The sequence below is a fragment of the Anoplopoma fimbria genome, chromosome 6 (assembly GCF_027596085.1).
Source record: "Anoplopoma fimbria isolate UVic2021 breed Golden Eagle Sablefish chromosome 6, Afim_UVic_2022, whole genome shotgun sequence".
Taxonomy (NCBI): Eukaryota; Metazoa; Chordata; class Actinopteri; order Perciformes; family Anoplopomatidae; genus Anoplopoma; species Anoplopoma fimbria.
In genome coordinates, this window is record NC_072454.1 from 2226623 (window position 1) to 2239069 (window position 12447).

At 40.1% G+C, this 12447-nt stretch overlaps 1 protein-coding gene and 1 long non-coding RNA gene across 3 annotated transcripts in view; one reads left to right on the forward strand and one right to left on the reverse strand.

Moving 5' to 3' along the window:
- Nucleotides 1–4067, reverse strand: part of LOC129092004 (homeobox protein Meis1-like) — an 84210-nt gene extending 80143 nt beyond the window's left edge. Inside the window, 4 exon segments of the mRNA XM_054599747.1 lie at nucleotides 77–218; nucleotides 1347–1567; nucleotides 3209–3460; nucleotides 3577–4067. Of these exon segments, the coding sequence (XP_054455722.1) occupies nucleotides 77–218; nucleotides 1347–1567; nucleotides 3209–3220 (375 nt within the window). The 5' untranslated portion in view covers nucleotides 3221–3460; nucleotides 3577–4067.
- Nucleotides 4068–4137: 70 nt separating this feature from the next.
- On the forward strand, nucleotides 4138–7249 carry LOC129092005 (uncharacterized). Of its 2 annotated transcripts, none has more exons than XR_008531250.1 (3): nucleotides 4138–4276; nucleotides 4790–5786; nucleotides 6977–7249. It is a non-coding gene; the product is annotated as an uncharacterized LOC129092005 (long non-coding RNA). The 2 variants fall into 2 exon arrangements; XR_008531251.1 differs by having other exon boundaries at nucleotides 4793–5786.
- The last annotated feature ends 5198 nt before the right edge of the window (nucleotides 7250–12447 follow it).

Here is a 12447-nt window from a genome sequence, read left to right on the forward strand (position 1 = left end):
CCTCGACAGGCCCGTGCATGCATGCCTTTATGCCTTTAAAACAAACAACAAAAAACAAAAAATAAACTTTGCTGACCTGCTTTGCAAACACGGCTATGTCCTCGTTGAAGGACTCCGACGAGCAGACGTCTCCTCCGGCCACCCCGGGCTCTCTGGGGGTGCAGGTCGCTAATTCACATTTCTCAAAAATCAGTGCAAGCAGAGGGAACAGGGGGTGCCTGGGAACACACACACACACACACACACACACACACACACACACACACACACACACACACACACACACACACACACACACACACACACACACACAGCAAATGTCACCAGAGAGAACAGCACAGGGTCAAGAGCACTGGGTTTAGGTTTATCCAGCCATGGGGACCAGCTCCTGCTATGATATTATATTATATTATATTATATATTATATTATATTATATATTATGTTATATTATGCAGGAGAAAGGCTGCAAACAGCGGCAGACTCCTGTGATTAAATCTAGGAGGCCTAATAGCATAAAAGCTTTAGAGTCAGTCAAACAATCCCTGCACAGGTCTCCCTTTGGTGTGTGTGTGTTGTGTGTGTGTGTGTGTGTGTGTGTGTGTGTGTGTGTGTGTGTGTGTGTGTGTGTGTGTGTGTGTGTGTGTGTGTGTGTGTGTGTGGCCTCTGAGGCTGCACACATTTAGTTTATTATTTATTGTTGGAGGTAAATATGTAAAGACTGGTTTATGTGGTGCAAGTTGTGTCAGTCTGGTTTCAGACTGGAGAAACTGTTGCACGGCGTTAACACAGCATGCATAGGATTTATTTTTTTGTTTTAATTAACTGCTGTAAATTAATAAACCATATGCATGTGTAGGATTCCCTTTAAACATGATATATATATGTATTTCTCAATTTTGCTGGCACATTAAACACAATTATTAAAATGCTTAAAAGAGAGTCATCTTGCTCATAATTGATTAAACTTAATCTTATGTAGCACTTTGAGATTGTTTGCTCAATATAAAGTGCATTACAAATAAAATTCATTATTATTATTATTATTATAAACTTAAAAAAAATGAATTAATCAAGTTAAATGCAAACAAAAAAATATCAGCAGCTCTTATTAAAGTGGTTTCATAATTATAGTATTTTATCATACTTTTTTTTTTTTCAAGTGAATTAAACAGCAGGACATTTGTCAGATAAACTCCATAAATAAATATATTTATCTCCACCCTTCTAGTATTTGTTCACCAGCAGAATATAACAAAAAAAAACACAATTCTTAAAGGAAGCAGCCATTCTGCTCCCTCCTCCCCGGCCTGGTGCTCTCCTGCCCGGCATGAGGACCAGCACCTACCCGTATATTGCGTCCTTGTCCCTCTTGAGAGCGTCGTTGACGGAGGAGCCCATACTGGGAGGCATGGTGTTGGTGTGGGCGGTGTGGGGGTACTGGTGGGAGTGCAGCTGGGGCCCGTGGTTGAGGTGCACCGCCTGCATGGAGCGAGCTCCGTGCGGGTCTCCGTACATGGTGGTCGGGATGCCCACCCCGTCCATCCCGTAGTGGGGCAGGTCCTCGTACTACACACAGCAAAGGGTCCACAGAGGATAAAGAACATGCACAGAGAATATGAGCAGAAGTTTAGCAGTAAAAACTGTAAAAAGACTTTTTAAAAAGTCATTTCAAGGAGCAGAAGTGAGGAGAAAAAGAAAAAAATCTGTCAACAGGGAGAAATAGTTGCATGAATTTCCATGCACAGAGAATATGAGCAGAAGTTTGCTTTGTAAAAACTGTAAAAAAAAGTCAGGAATATGTTTTTAAAAAGTCATTTCAAGGAGCAGAAGTGAGGAAAAAAGGAAAGAAATAGTTGCATGAATTTCCAAAAACAAGTCGACATTGTTTCAACATTTCTTTTCTCTCCATTCAAAGAGAAGTCCAGCTTTTCTTTTCAACACACTGAGCCTCGTGATTCATGCAACACAAGAGGAATAAATCCTCCACACTGGTTATTATATTATTATATTACTTTACTTTAACAAGAAAACAGGTTTGAAAAGTGAAGATTGAAGATTGTTTAATGGGGAAAAACAAACTGCTGCGTTTATTCTAAAGAGAAAACTAGTTTTGTTTTCAACTTATTCACAGTGAACACATGAGCTCAAATATAAATGAATTATTCAATATATATAAATATATATAAATAAAAATACTGCAAGTAGAAAAAGTGAAAGCTACATGGCTCAGTGGCTTTTATTATAATTATTACTATTATTGTCATAAAGCTGTTTTCACTGTGAACAATGTCTTAAACTTGTTAATTGCAGTGTTTCACTCATTTTAAAAGGCTCATAATTGTGCAGCATGTCGTTATTACCCATCAGGCTCTCTGTGATCATGTTTATGTGTTTTCAGATGTTTAACAAGAACTGGACAACAAAACTTTAGTCTTCAGTCGGTCCGCAGTGTAATAATGTGTCTGCTGTGTTAAAGCTGAATAAAAGCTTTATTGGATGTTTGTTTCTTTAACTGATCCTGAATTATTGATAGTGAGTGAAAAGGAACTATCACTTAAAACTCATTTTAGCATTTGGACCCTAAAAAGAGGCGCAAACTGAGCCGAGCCGAGCCGAGCCAACGTGTCCAGAGAGTCCGGACACCTCGTGAGGGTCCCGGTGTCTGGACCAGAGAGTCGTCGGCTCATTACTGACTAAATAACCCACTTTGTGTTAATATCACGGGCTGTGGGACGTTTGGTGAAGTGAGTTTAGGTGTAAAACAGCAGAAATGTGCTTTGTGTTTTGGCCTCTATGTCCTCCTTCTCCCCCTCTCCCTTCTTCTCCCCTTCTTCTCTCCCAGTAACTGTCCCAGTAACTGTCCCAGTAACTAACCCTGTCAGAACTAATCTGGAAACACAGTCGATGTGAGATCTGATCATCTGGCTCGCTTTGTGGAGAGCTCGGCTCGTGCGTAAAAACCGTGCGTAAAACCGTGCCAAAGAAAAGACGCCAAGAAAAGAAAAAGCAAAAAAAAGAAAGAACTGTGTCTCCATGTGTCAGGGACGACGACAGAAAACTTTCCCCGACAGTGTGTGCGTCCTGTACCCGGGTGTGTGTGTCGTTGAGCCACGTTACAGCAGCAGTGCGTTCAGGGACGACGCACTTTGGAGAAACTTTTCTTTTTTTGTTTTTTGTTAAAGCTTGGTTTAGGATCGTCCTACGTACCCGTTGCGCCATAATAACCCTCCTCACTCCCTGGTCGTCCGTTCAGATGAGATTAATCCCCTCTGAGGCCAGAGTGGAGACGAAGTGAAGAAAGAAAATCCAAATAAACGAGGAGGGGGAGGACGGTTCTGCTCCAGAGTCCCGGTTGTGTCTCCGTGGTTCTCCAGACAGCTCCGGCGCGGTGAATAGGTCCTCTGCGCCGGGCTTCTCCTTCTCCTCCTTCTCCTCCTTCTCCTCCTTCTCCTCCTTCTTCTCCTCTCCCAAAAACAAATATACCAGGGTGAAAAACAAAACACCTCAGAGCAAAGTGTCGGCTCTCATGGCTCCGCTTGTCAGTCACAACGCTTGTCACAAAAAAGAAAAAGTACCGGATGAAAGATGCGTCCGACGCGTCTCCACTGGACCAGCTCCGGCTCGACGGTACCGGGGACTGTACCGGGGACTGTACCGGGGACTGTACCGGGGACTGTACCGGGGCTCTCTCACGGTGGACACCGAGCAGCCTCTCTCCTCTCACTCCCTTTGATCACTCTCGGCTCTCGGCTTGATTTTCTTATGCAGAAGCGTCTGGAGGAGATCAAGAGGAGGTGGGGTGATGATTCTGGCTTAGGCTTCTCTTAAAGGAGCCACGATCGATGCCGTGCGTGTTTGTGCATGCATGGCCAAGTGTGTGTGTGTGTGTGTGTAAATGTGTATGTGTGTGTGTGTGGGTCGCTTTCCAGCATGCACCCCCCCCTCCCCAACACCCTGCGCCCGGCTCCGGTTGTGTACAATGGGGATGTGTGTGCTGAGCTGAGGAGGAGCGGAGGATCTGGACCAGACTGCAGAAACCCGGAAGCAGTGGTGGCCATAGCAGGTCGAGTCTTACACAACGAGCAGGGCTGCAGCAAGTCAGGGTGGAGGGGAGGGGGGGGTAAAGTGGGAGGAACCCTGAGGACACTGGGAGGACTGGGAGGACTGGGAGACCAGGCTCTGAGGGACTCCACACTCCACCTGGACGTCTTTAGATCCGGATCAACCCGAGCAGAACCAGAATCTCTGCAAGTGAGCATGCACCCCCCCACTCAGGTACGTTATGGACTCCGAGGTCTCCGTTTGGAGCAGAATCTAATAATATAATATGTAATAGTACAACAGTCACAGGGCACATATTTCTACTATTAATATTTAAAGGTATAATAGGCTATGTAACCAAATTTCTTAAAAACAATGTATAAACTGCTTAAAACAGACATTAAGATGCAGCTTTATTTGATTCCCTATAATAAGCAGCTCCATCAGAGCAGCTCTGGTGCTCCTCAGTCTGCAGCCTGTGTCTGCATGGAAGCATCATATTTAATAACTTTAAAAAAGAGATTAGAAATGCTTGAATAAGTGTCAAATGCATTAAAAAAAAAAAAAAAAGAATGAACGCAACTTTGTAGGAGTTAATAAGGGAGATGTGTGTATTGGACGTGTTTGGACGTGTTGTGTGTTGTGACTCCTCAGACTGTGTTTTATTAAAGCTTCTTTACGTGTAAATAACTCTCTCTCTCTCTCTCTCTCTCTCTCTCTCTCTCTCTCTCTCTCTCCCCCCCACAGCAGCTCAGAATGGGTCGCTCCAGTCTGCTGTCCAATAGCAGAGAGGCTCATGGATCGCAGCCCCTCCATTGGCTCCCCACAGGATCGATCCCGGGCTGATTGATCGGGGGTTTAAGGCCACATTTATTTTTATTTTTATTTTTTGCAAGAGAAGACACAAAAACAAAACATCACACACTTTGTGTTTCTGTCAACTTCTAGCTTTAAATGCATCCAAAGATATCAGAATATAATAAATATAAATGCAGCTCTGAGAGGAGACAGTGTTTGGTTCTGTTTGGTTCTGTTTGGTTCTGTTTGGTTCTGTTTGGTTCTGTTTGGTTCTGTTCAGTCACAGGACGCATTCTTCATCAGTTTGCAAGCGGTTGTAAAAGTTTGCTCAAATATTGATGAGCTTTAATTTATGGAGGACGAGTTATCTCCTCCTGAAAGCACTGACATCACTGAGTAATGTGTGGATGTAAATGAACCACGTAGTGTGGATTTACTCCTCTACATCACTGCGACATGAAGGGCTGCAAATCTTATTTCATTTATATCAATGTTTTTTTTAATTAATAAAAGAGTAAAACTGCCTGAAAGTCTGCATAAAGTATTTATGATATATTTCATGGAGGGGGATAAAAACGGAGAGATGATGCTCCTGCATTTATCTGCTGGTTTTGCTCCTAAAGGTGCTGCTGTGAGGTGACAACCTGTGAGATGTTTCATTTTTCATTTTTCATTTATTCTTCTTCTCCTCTCTCTCCGTCCAGGCATCGATCACCTGCAGCCATGGTGTCGTCTTCACACATTCTGCGGTAACAAATAAAATAAAACCCAGTGAGGATGATGGACAAGTTTACAGGAGGGAAAATAAAGAACCACCATCAGAGCCTCTCCATCAGTCCGGCCGGAGAGGCTCCATCGGCGGCGGACCGGAGAGACTTTTCCGCACGGAGAGATATTTTGGATGAAATGATCAACTCGTCGAATTTGTAAATGAAATGATTCATTGGTGAGTAGAAACTCTCATTTTCTCATTCTGTTTTTTACTTTTTTATTTTTTCAGCACATTAAAATATTTAAAAAAAAAAAAATCTTATTAATGTCACTGATGTTTAATTTAATTTAATTTAATTTAAAGGAGGAGCTGCTGTTTGAATCCTCTCTGGTGTGGGTTTTTAGTGGGACGTGAACAGGAGTGTACAATGCATTTTAGAGAAAGAGAAAAAGAGAGAAAGAGAAAAAGAGAAAAAGAGAAAAAGAGAAAAAGAGAAAAAGAGAGAAAGAGCTAAATGAAGTTGAGAGGAGATCTGACCACTGGGGTCAAATGCCGTCATTTCTGTTTAATCTGTTTTTTTTGTGATGACAGTGATGCTTTGAGTCGTTTCAATAAAATCAGCAGGTATTAATATCAAAATGTTAAATGACAGAAACACACAGGGAGGCCTGCAGACACAGTTACAGCCTGTTTGTAGTTCATAGACATGTAAAAGCTTTATGTTCTGAGGTCAGGTGTTGCTGTGATAAATAAAGACACCTTTGATTAAACTTTATAGTTTTTTAAAGCGTGCAGGTTTGTGAGTCAAACAAATAGAAATAATTAATCTGTGTCTCGCATCGAGGAGTCAAACGGAGGTCAAAGCTTTTTTTTTTGCAGCTCAAACGTGTCGAGATCTGCAAGAAAAAAGGCCACAAATTGTCTCTGCTTCGTGTCACAGAGAGACAGAGAGACAGAAAGACAGACAGACAGACAGACAGACAGACAGAGAGAGAGAGAGAGAGAGAGAGACATAGAGAGACAGACCTGTTGCAGAGTTCTCACACAGCTCATCTAATTAAATATGAATCTACTGGTATATTATCACCGTGGTGCGTTCAGGTGCTCGGCAAATGATTTCTCTCTTTTAAAAGTTAGTGTAATGAGCTATAAGGAAACATTAAATATTACATTCTCTACATTATGGTTCAAAAAAATGATATTAAGTCAAGGTTTAAATTATTGAAGTTTGTCTCAAATTATAAGAACAAGAAGTGTTTTTTATTTAATTGACATGAATATCTGGAGAGTATAATTACATTACATTCTGGTGAACACAGTGGCTTGTGTGTCATGGTGTGCAGGTATAATGGCAGTAATATAAAGGGTCTGAATATGGGTTTGAAACCATTGAATCAGTTGTTTTCTTCTGTTGGATTCTGCAGTTTGGCCCAAATGTTCCTCTGAGCTGCTTTCTGAGCCTCTCACACTTTAATGCTGAAGCATTTGCGCCTCCTACCGGAGCTGTGCGGAACTGCAGGAGGAGAGGAGGCTCAGATGAAGAAGACAGGAAAGTCAAAGTTAGTCATAAAACTGTTGAACTTATGTGTGCTGTCATGGTTTGTATCTTCTTCACTAAATGCAGAAAGTTTGAATCTGTAATAAAGTTTTTAGTTCATCATAGAAAACTTCTTACATGCTAATAAAATACACAATAAAAGGGCCGTTTGTCTGTTTGTGTTTTTCTTTTTTAAAAGATAAGTTTGAATCTGTTGATATTAAATGAAGTGAAAGTGACATTTGTGCTTTTCTTGAGCTCCAATTAACTCAAAAGATGGAAGCTTTACCCTAGCCTTGGTTTTCACAATAAAATCTTAGTTTTAAAATTGGAATATCTGTTTTTTTTTTTAAAGTCAAATATATATTCCAGTAAAAAATATTCACTCACAGCCTAGTGTGTCCACTTGTGTGTCCATGTGTCCGTATTGAAGGATGTTACATTAAATCTGAGCATTTGGAAACATTTGGAAAAGCCTGTAGAGATGAACGAGTGTGTCCAACATCTGGAACACGACAAGAAATGGACCCCAAGCTGAATTGTTTTTGTACCATCAGATAAACTTCACTGGACATCTCCTTTCTCTGTCTCACTCTGTGTTAAACTGCATTAAACAGCCGATTTAAAGCCTCCATCTCAGTGTGTTGGAGCCTAGAACCTGCTGCTGACGGAGGTGTTACATTAATGTGAACTTGTAGATTCACGGTGAAGATCTGAACCTGAACAGAAACCAGGAGAGCTGCTGGGATGTGACAGCTGACGCCCTCACACCTATAGATACATATGTGAGGAACAGCTGCTTTCATATATGGTGAGAAGGGTGTGAAACTAGATGCACAGATTTATAAACGCACACACACACACACACACACACACACACACACACACACACACACACACACACACACACACACACACACACACACACACACACACACACACACACAGCAGGTCTGTAATAAACGCTGAGCTGAAAGCATGCCAGTCAATTTTCACATTTTGCCACATGGCCACCAGGTCAGCAGCTCCACTTTTACTTTGAAAGGCTGCTGAATTAACCCCACGGATAGACAGAGAGCTCATCACGCCATCACACACACACCTCCCTCTCTCTCTCTCGTTCTCTCTCTCTCTCAATGTCTCTCGCCCTCCCCTTCCTGCAGCATTTGTCACCACTGCTATTATTTCAGGTGTGCTAATGGCGTCGCAGACACTTTCGGAGTGTAAAGAGGAGGACGGGGGGAATCACATGGACTCCTCTCTCTCCCCCACAGAAAGACAAAATCAAGGGGTGAAGGATTTGGGTGAGGGGAGTCATGTGAGGGCCAGTGGCACTGATCATGGCAGAGGGGTGAGGGTGTGGGAGGGTTTTCTCACACCTCCCAGGGAGACTGTGAATTGATCGGCACCTCAGAGAGAGGGAGGGAGAGTGAGAAAGAAAAAGAAGCAGCTGAAGATGAAGGATGACGAGGAGGAGAGAACAAGTGGGAAAAAAAAGCTGGGTGTTGGAGACGAGCTATAAAACCAGGAGGGGAGGGGGGGAGAAAAAACAGAGCGAGAGGAAGGGAGGAGGTGGGTGAGGGAGGGAGGTGTGAAGACTCATCTTTTCCTGGATGGGTGTGAGAGCAGAGCGGCCTGCTGGTAATAAAGCAGCAAACATCAGCTTTAAGGAGAAGCACACGAGGGGCTCCGATTCCAGATGTGAAATATTCAGTTCATGGATCAATAATTCAATAATACAGATGTTACAAACGCAACGTCACCGTGTGGAGTCTCTCCAGTTGTTTTTGTTTGTAATATGAGGGTTTGGATTATTCTGTCCTCTTAGTTCAAATATAACAAACATCTTATTGTAAATTTAATATAAAACAGAAAACAGAAAACAGAGAGGCAGGTTTTAGCCCAAAATGAATAATGTATGGATGATATTTGTTTCCTTTAATTAAAGTGTGATAAATAAATATACAGTAAGTGAGTGAGGATCTTTGTTTTATGTCAGAAGGATTAAAATAAACCTCCCACACGGCTGTGTGGCGTGTTGTTTTTGTCTGTTCCTTTAATTAAAATGATAGATTTCTCTGTTTTCTTCAGGTTTTTACAGCCAAACTGCCGCATCGACTCGTTGTTTATGAGTTTCAGAGAGAAACCATTCCTCCAGATGATCACTGGAGAATAAAAGCCTCAAACCACGACCAGCATTCAGCTCGTGTCTGATCTGTATCTCCCAGCCTGCAGTAAACAACACACACACACACACACACACACACACACACACACACACACACACACACACACACACACACACACACACACACACACACACACCACTACTCATATATATATATAGGGTGGAAGTTAATTAATTAATTAATCAATTAATGAATTATTTGACAAATGCAGAGTTTCAGGTTAAACTTTGACAGCTTTTTAAATTATTTTTTCCTGGTGGACTCGTGTGTTTTCACCTATAAATGCTAAAAACACCACATGAATAGAGTAAATTCAACACACACAAGGAAAAATGAATAAAGCAATAATATTGACTTAAACCACAGCAATGAAATCCAAAATAAAAAGTGACATAATCAAGTGAGATGTATCAGGTCACAGTATTTGGAGCTGCAATGGAAATTAAGTCCCAAACTTTGATTTTCATACTTGGCTTTTTTGAAGCTGATTTAACGTCCTCCTTCTGGTTATGTCAAATAAACAAATTTAAAAAGGACTAGTTCTGCACGTGAGTAAGTAGAAATGCACGAGCTATGAAAATGTTTGTAATCCATGTAAACGGCAAAATAAAAAGATGCTTTCATTTGAAAATATTACAGATTAAAGGGGCGAAAAGAGGGGAACTGAAATACTATGAATTCAGGTACAATGTCGCTGCTTCTGGTGTGAAAAAGAAAATCTGAATATTTAAATAATTTAAACAAGTTTGTCTTTCAACATCTGTCTATGAAAGAAGGTAGACTCCATGACAATATGCCGAGGAGAAACAGTAGGTTTGGTGATAAATATGAATCAGTTAGTAAAATGTTGGTGAAATTGATATATTGAAAATATTGAGCATCATGTAAATAAACACACACACACACACATATATCAGGTCAGATTCCTGAGCAGCGGTTCAGCGGAGGGGCAGCAGTGGATCAGATTACCAAACACACTGATTGACTGCAGCGGTCGCTGGTGAAACCTGCAGCCGTCTCTCCTAAACAAAGTTATCTCTGCAGAAGTGCATGAAGAGGTCAGCGGGTCACGTCATCTCATCTCAGATCCCCTCGTAGACCGTACGACCCCGCGGGTCCCAATAAAAAGAAGCTCTCTAAGCATAAATTCTGCAAATGTCAGAGATACAGTAAAGAGCTTTATTCTACTGCTGCAGTAAGAAAAGATATATATACATATATATATATACATATATAAATCCACCAAGGTTTTTTCAAACAATGAGACACAAAGTCGTTTTTCTTACGTGAAAAGTTCTTCTAAACACGCAGGCAAACTGTCAAAGACTGAAGATGGTTTGTTGTAAATTTATTCCACTTAGCTTTTGTTAATTATCACAAGTGTCATAACCATCAAAAGACAACAACAGACGAGTCGGCGCTCACTAATGTTTGACACTTCTATCTTTATACTTTGTTCTGTCGCTCTTTATTCCCTCCTTTGTTTATCACACATTCTACCACACCTGCCTCACATAATTATTCTTCCCCCACTTTTATTTTTTCATGCTTTGTCCTTGAATTTCTAAATGAAGACACAAACTGTACATTTGAATTCCAAAGAGCCCTAAAGTGAATCAACTCCTCTGGGAAATAAAGAATTACGTTTGTCATTAAGATAGCGTGATTAATAGAGGATCTGTACCTGCTTTAGCTTTAATGGTTTTGTTTTCTACTTGAGAGAGTAGGTGTACTTTACTTTATGAGCTGCTGATTTCATTTAGAAAAATAAACTCCTCAACTGAGATAATCAGCACAGGTGTTAAAAAGAATAGAAAAGGGTATTTTATGAGGGTGAAACTGTTGTCACACTTTAATTATAACTCTCATTAAAAGCTGTTTTATAAAAAAGTGTACTTCTGCAAACGTAGACATGGTTTAAAGTTATGTCGACGACAATACTGATATAAATAGTGTTGCTGAAAAAACTACTTTTTCTTAAAAATATTCTGGAGGTCCGAAAAGTCTCAATCAAGGCAACTTTTCTGGGTTTTTATTTTGCATGATACCACTCAATTGCTTGTAGCTCCTACTTTTTAAACTTCTTTGATAAATAAAATAAAATAGAAGCATACTGTATCCTATAAAAACTAATTAAAAAAAGTTTTTCTTTTGGCCATGAAAACTTTTTGTGTTATAAAACATCACTTTATATTAGTCGTTTTTGAATAAACTGAGCTGGAAAACAGACAGAAGACCGGTGTGATTCAACAAAGAGACAAACGGAGAAGCTGCGGCCGACCACTCGTGCTTTCCGAATGGGAAAAAAACCATTTCCATCCAGAAACAGTGACAGAGTTAATCAGACGGGATTGACATGTTAGCAGTGATTACACTGTTCCTGGATCAGCTCCTCACCACCAAAACCAAACCACCACAACTTCCTCTGGAGTCCCCAGTTCCTGCTCCTTTCACCAAATCCTGGAAAATAACCTCAAAACTAATTCACTCTACATACAGAGTGTGTTAAGGCCAACGGAGCCGAAGACTGAGGGAGAATCTGGAGGAAACAGTGCAGAGAAAGTAAAGTACTGGTAAATAATAAAGTATCAGAGGAGTGGGTTTACTTACACCAGAGATAAATCCACCCAAACATCTGCAGTGGTGGAAAGTAACTTTTTATTATTTAATGAAGTACTTTACTTCAGCAAAGTACAATAAACTTCTACCAAAGTTAATTTATTTTATACTACTTTATACTCTAGAGAGAAATATTGTACTTTTTACTCCGTATCATTTATTTCACAGCTTTACTTTACTTAATTAGTTACTTTGTCAGTTCAGATTTTAAATATAAATATATATCATATGATCAACAAAATAAATTATAATGCATCTTTGTAGGTTAAATTACCCAGAAGTATATTAAGTAATAATAATAAGAAAAAGCCCACCTCGACCAGATACAACATTAAAACTGCTTACAAATTAAAGCATCAATAAATTATATATATGTGTGTGTGTGTGTATATATATATATATATATATATATAAAAAAATATATATATATACAATCACACATCTAAACACATATATATTCATATACACACATATATACACACACATATATATATATATATATATATATATATATATATATATATATATATATATAAATATATACATCATA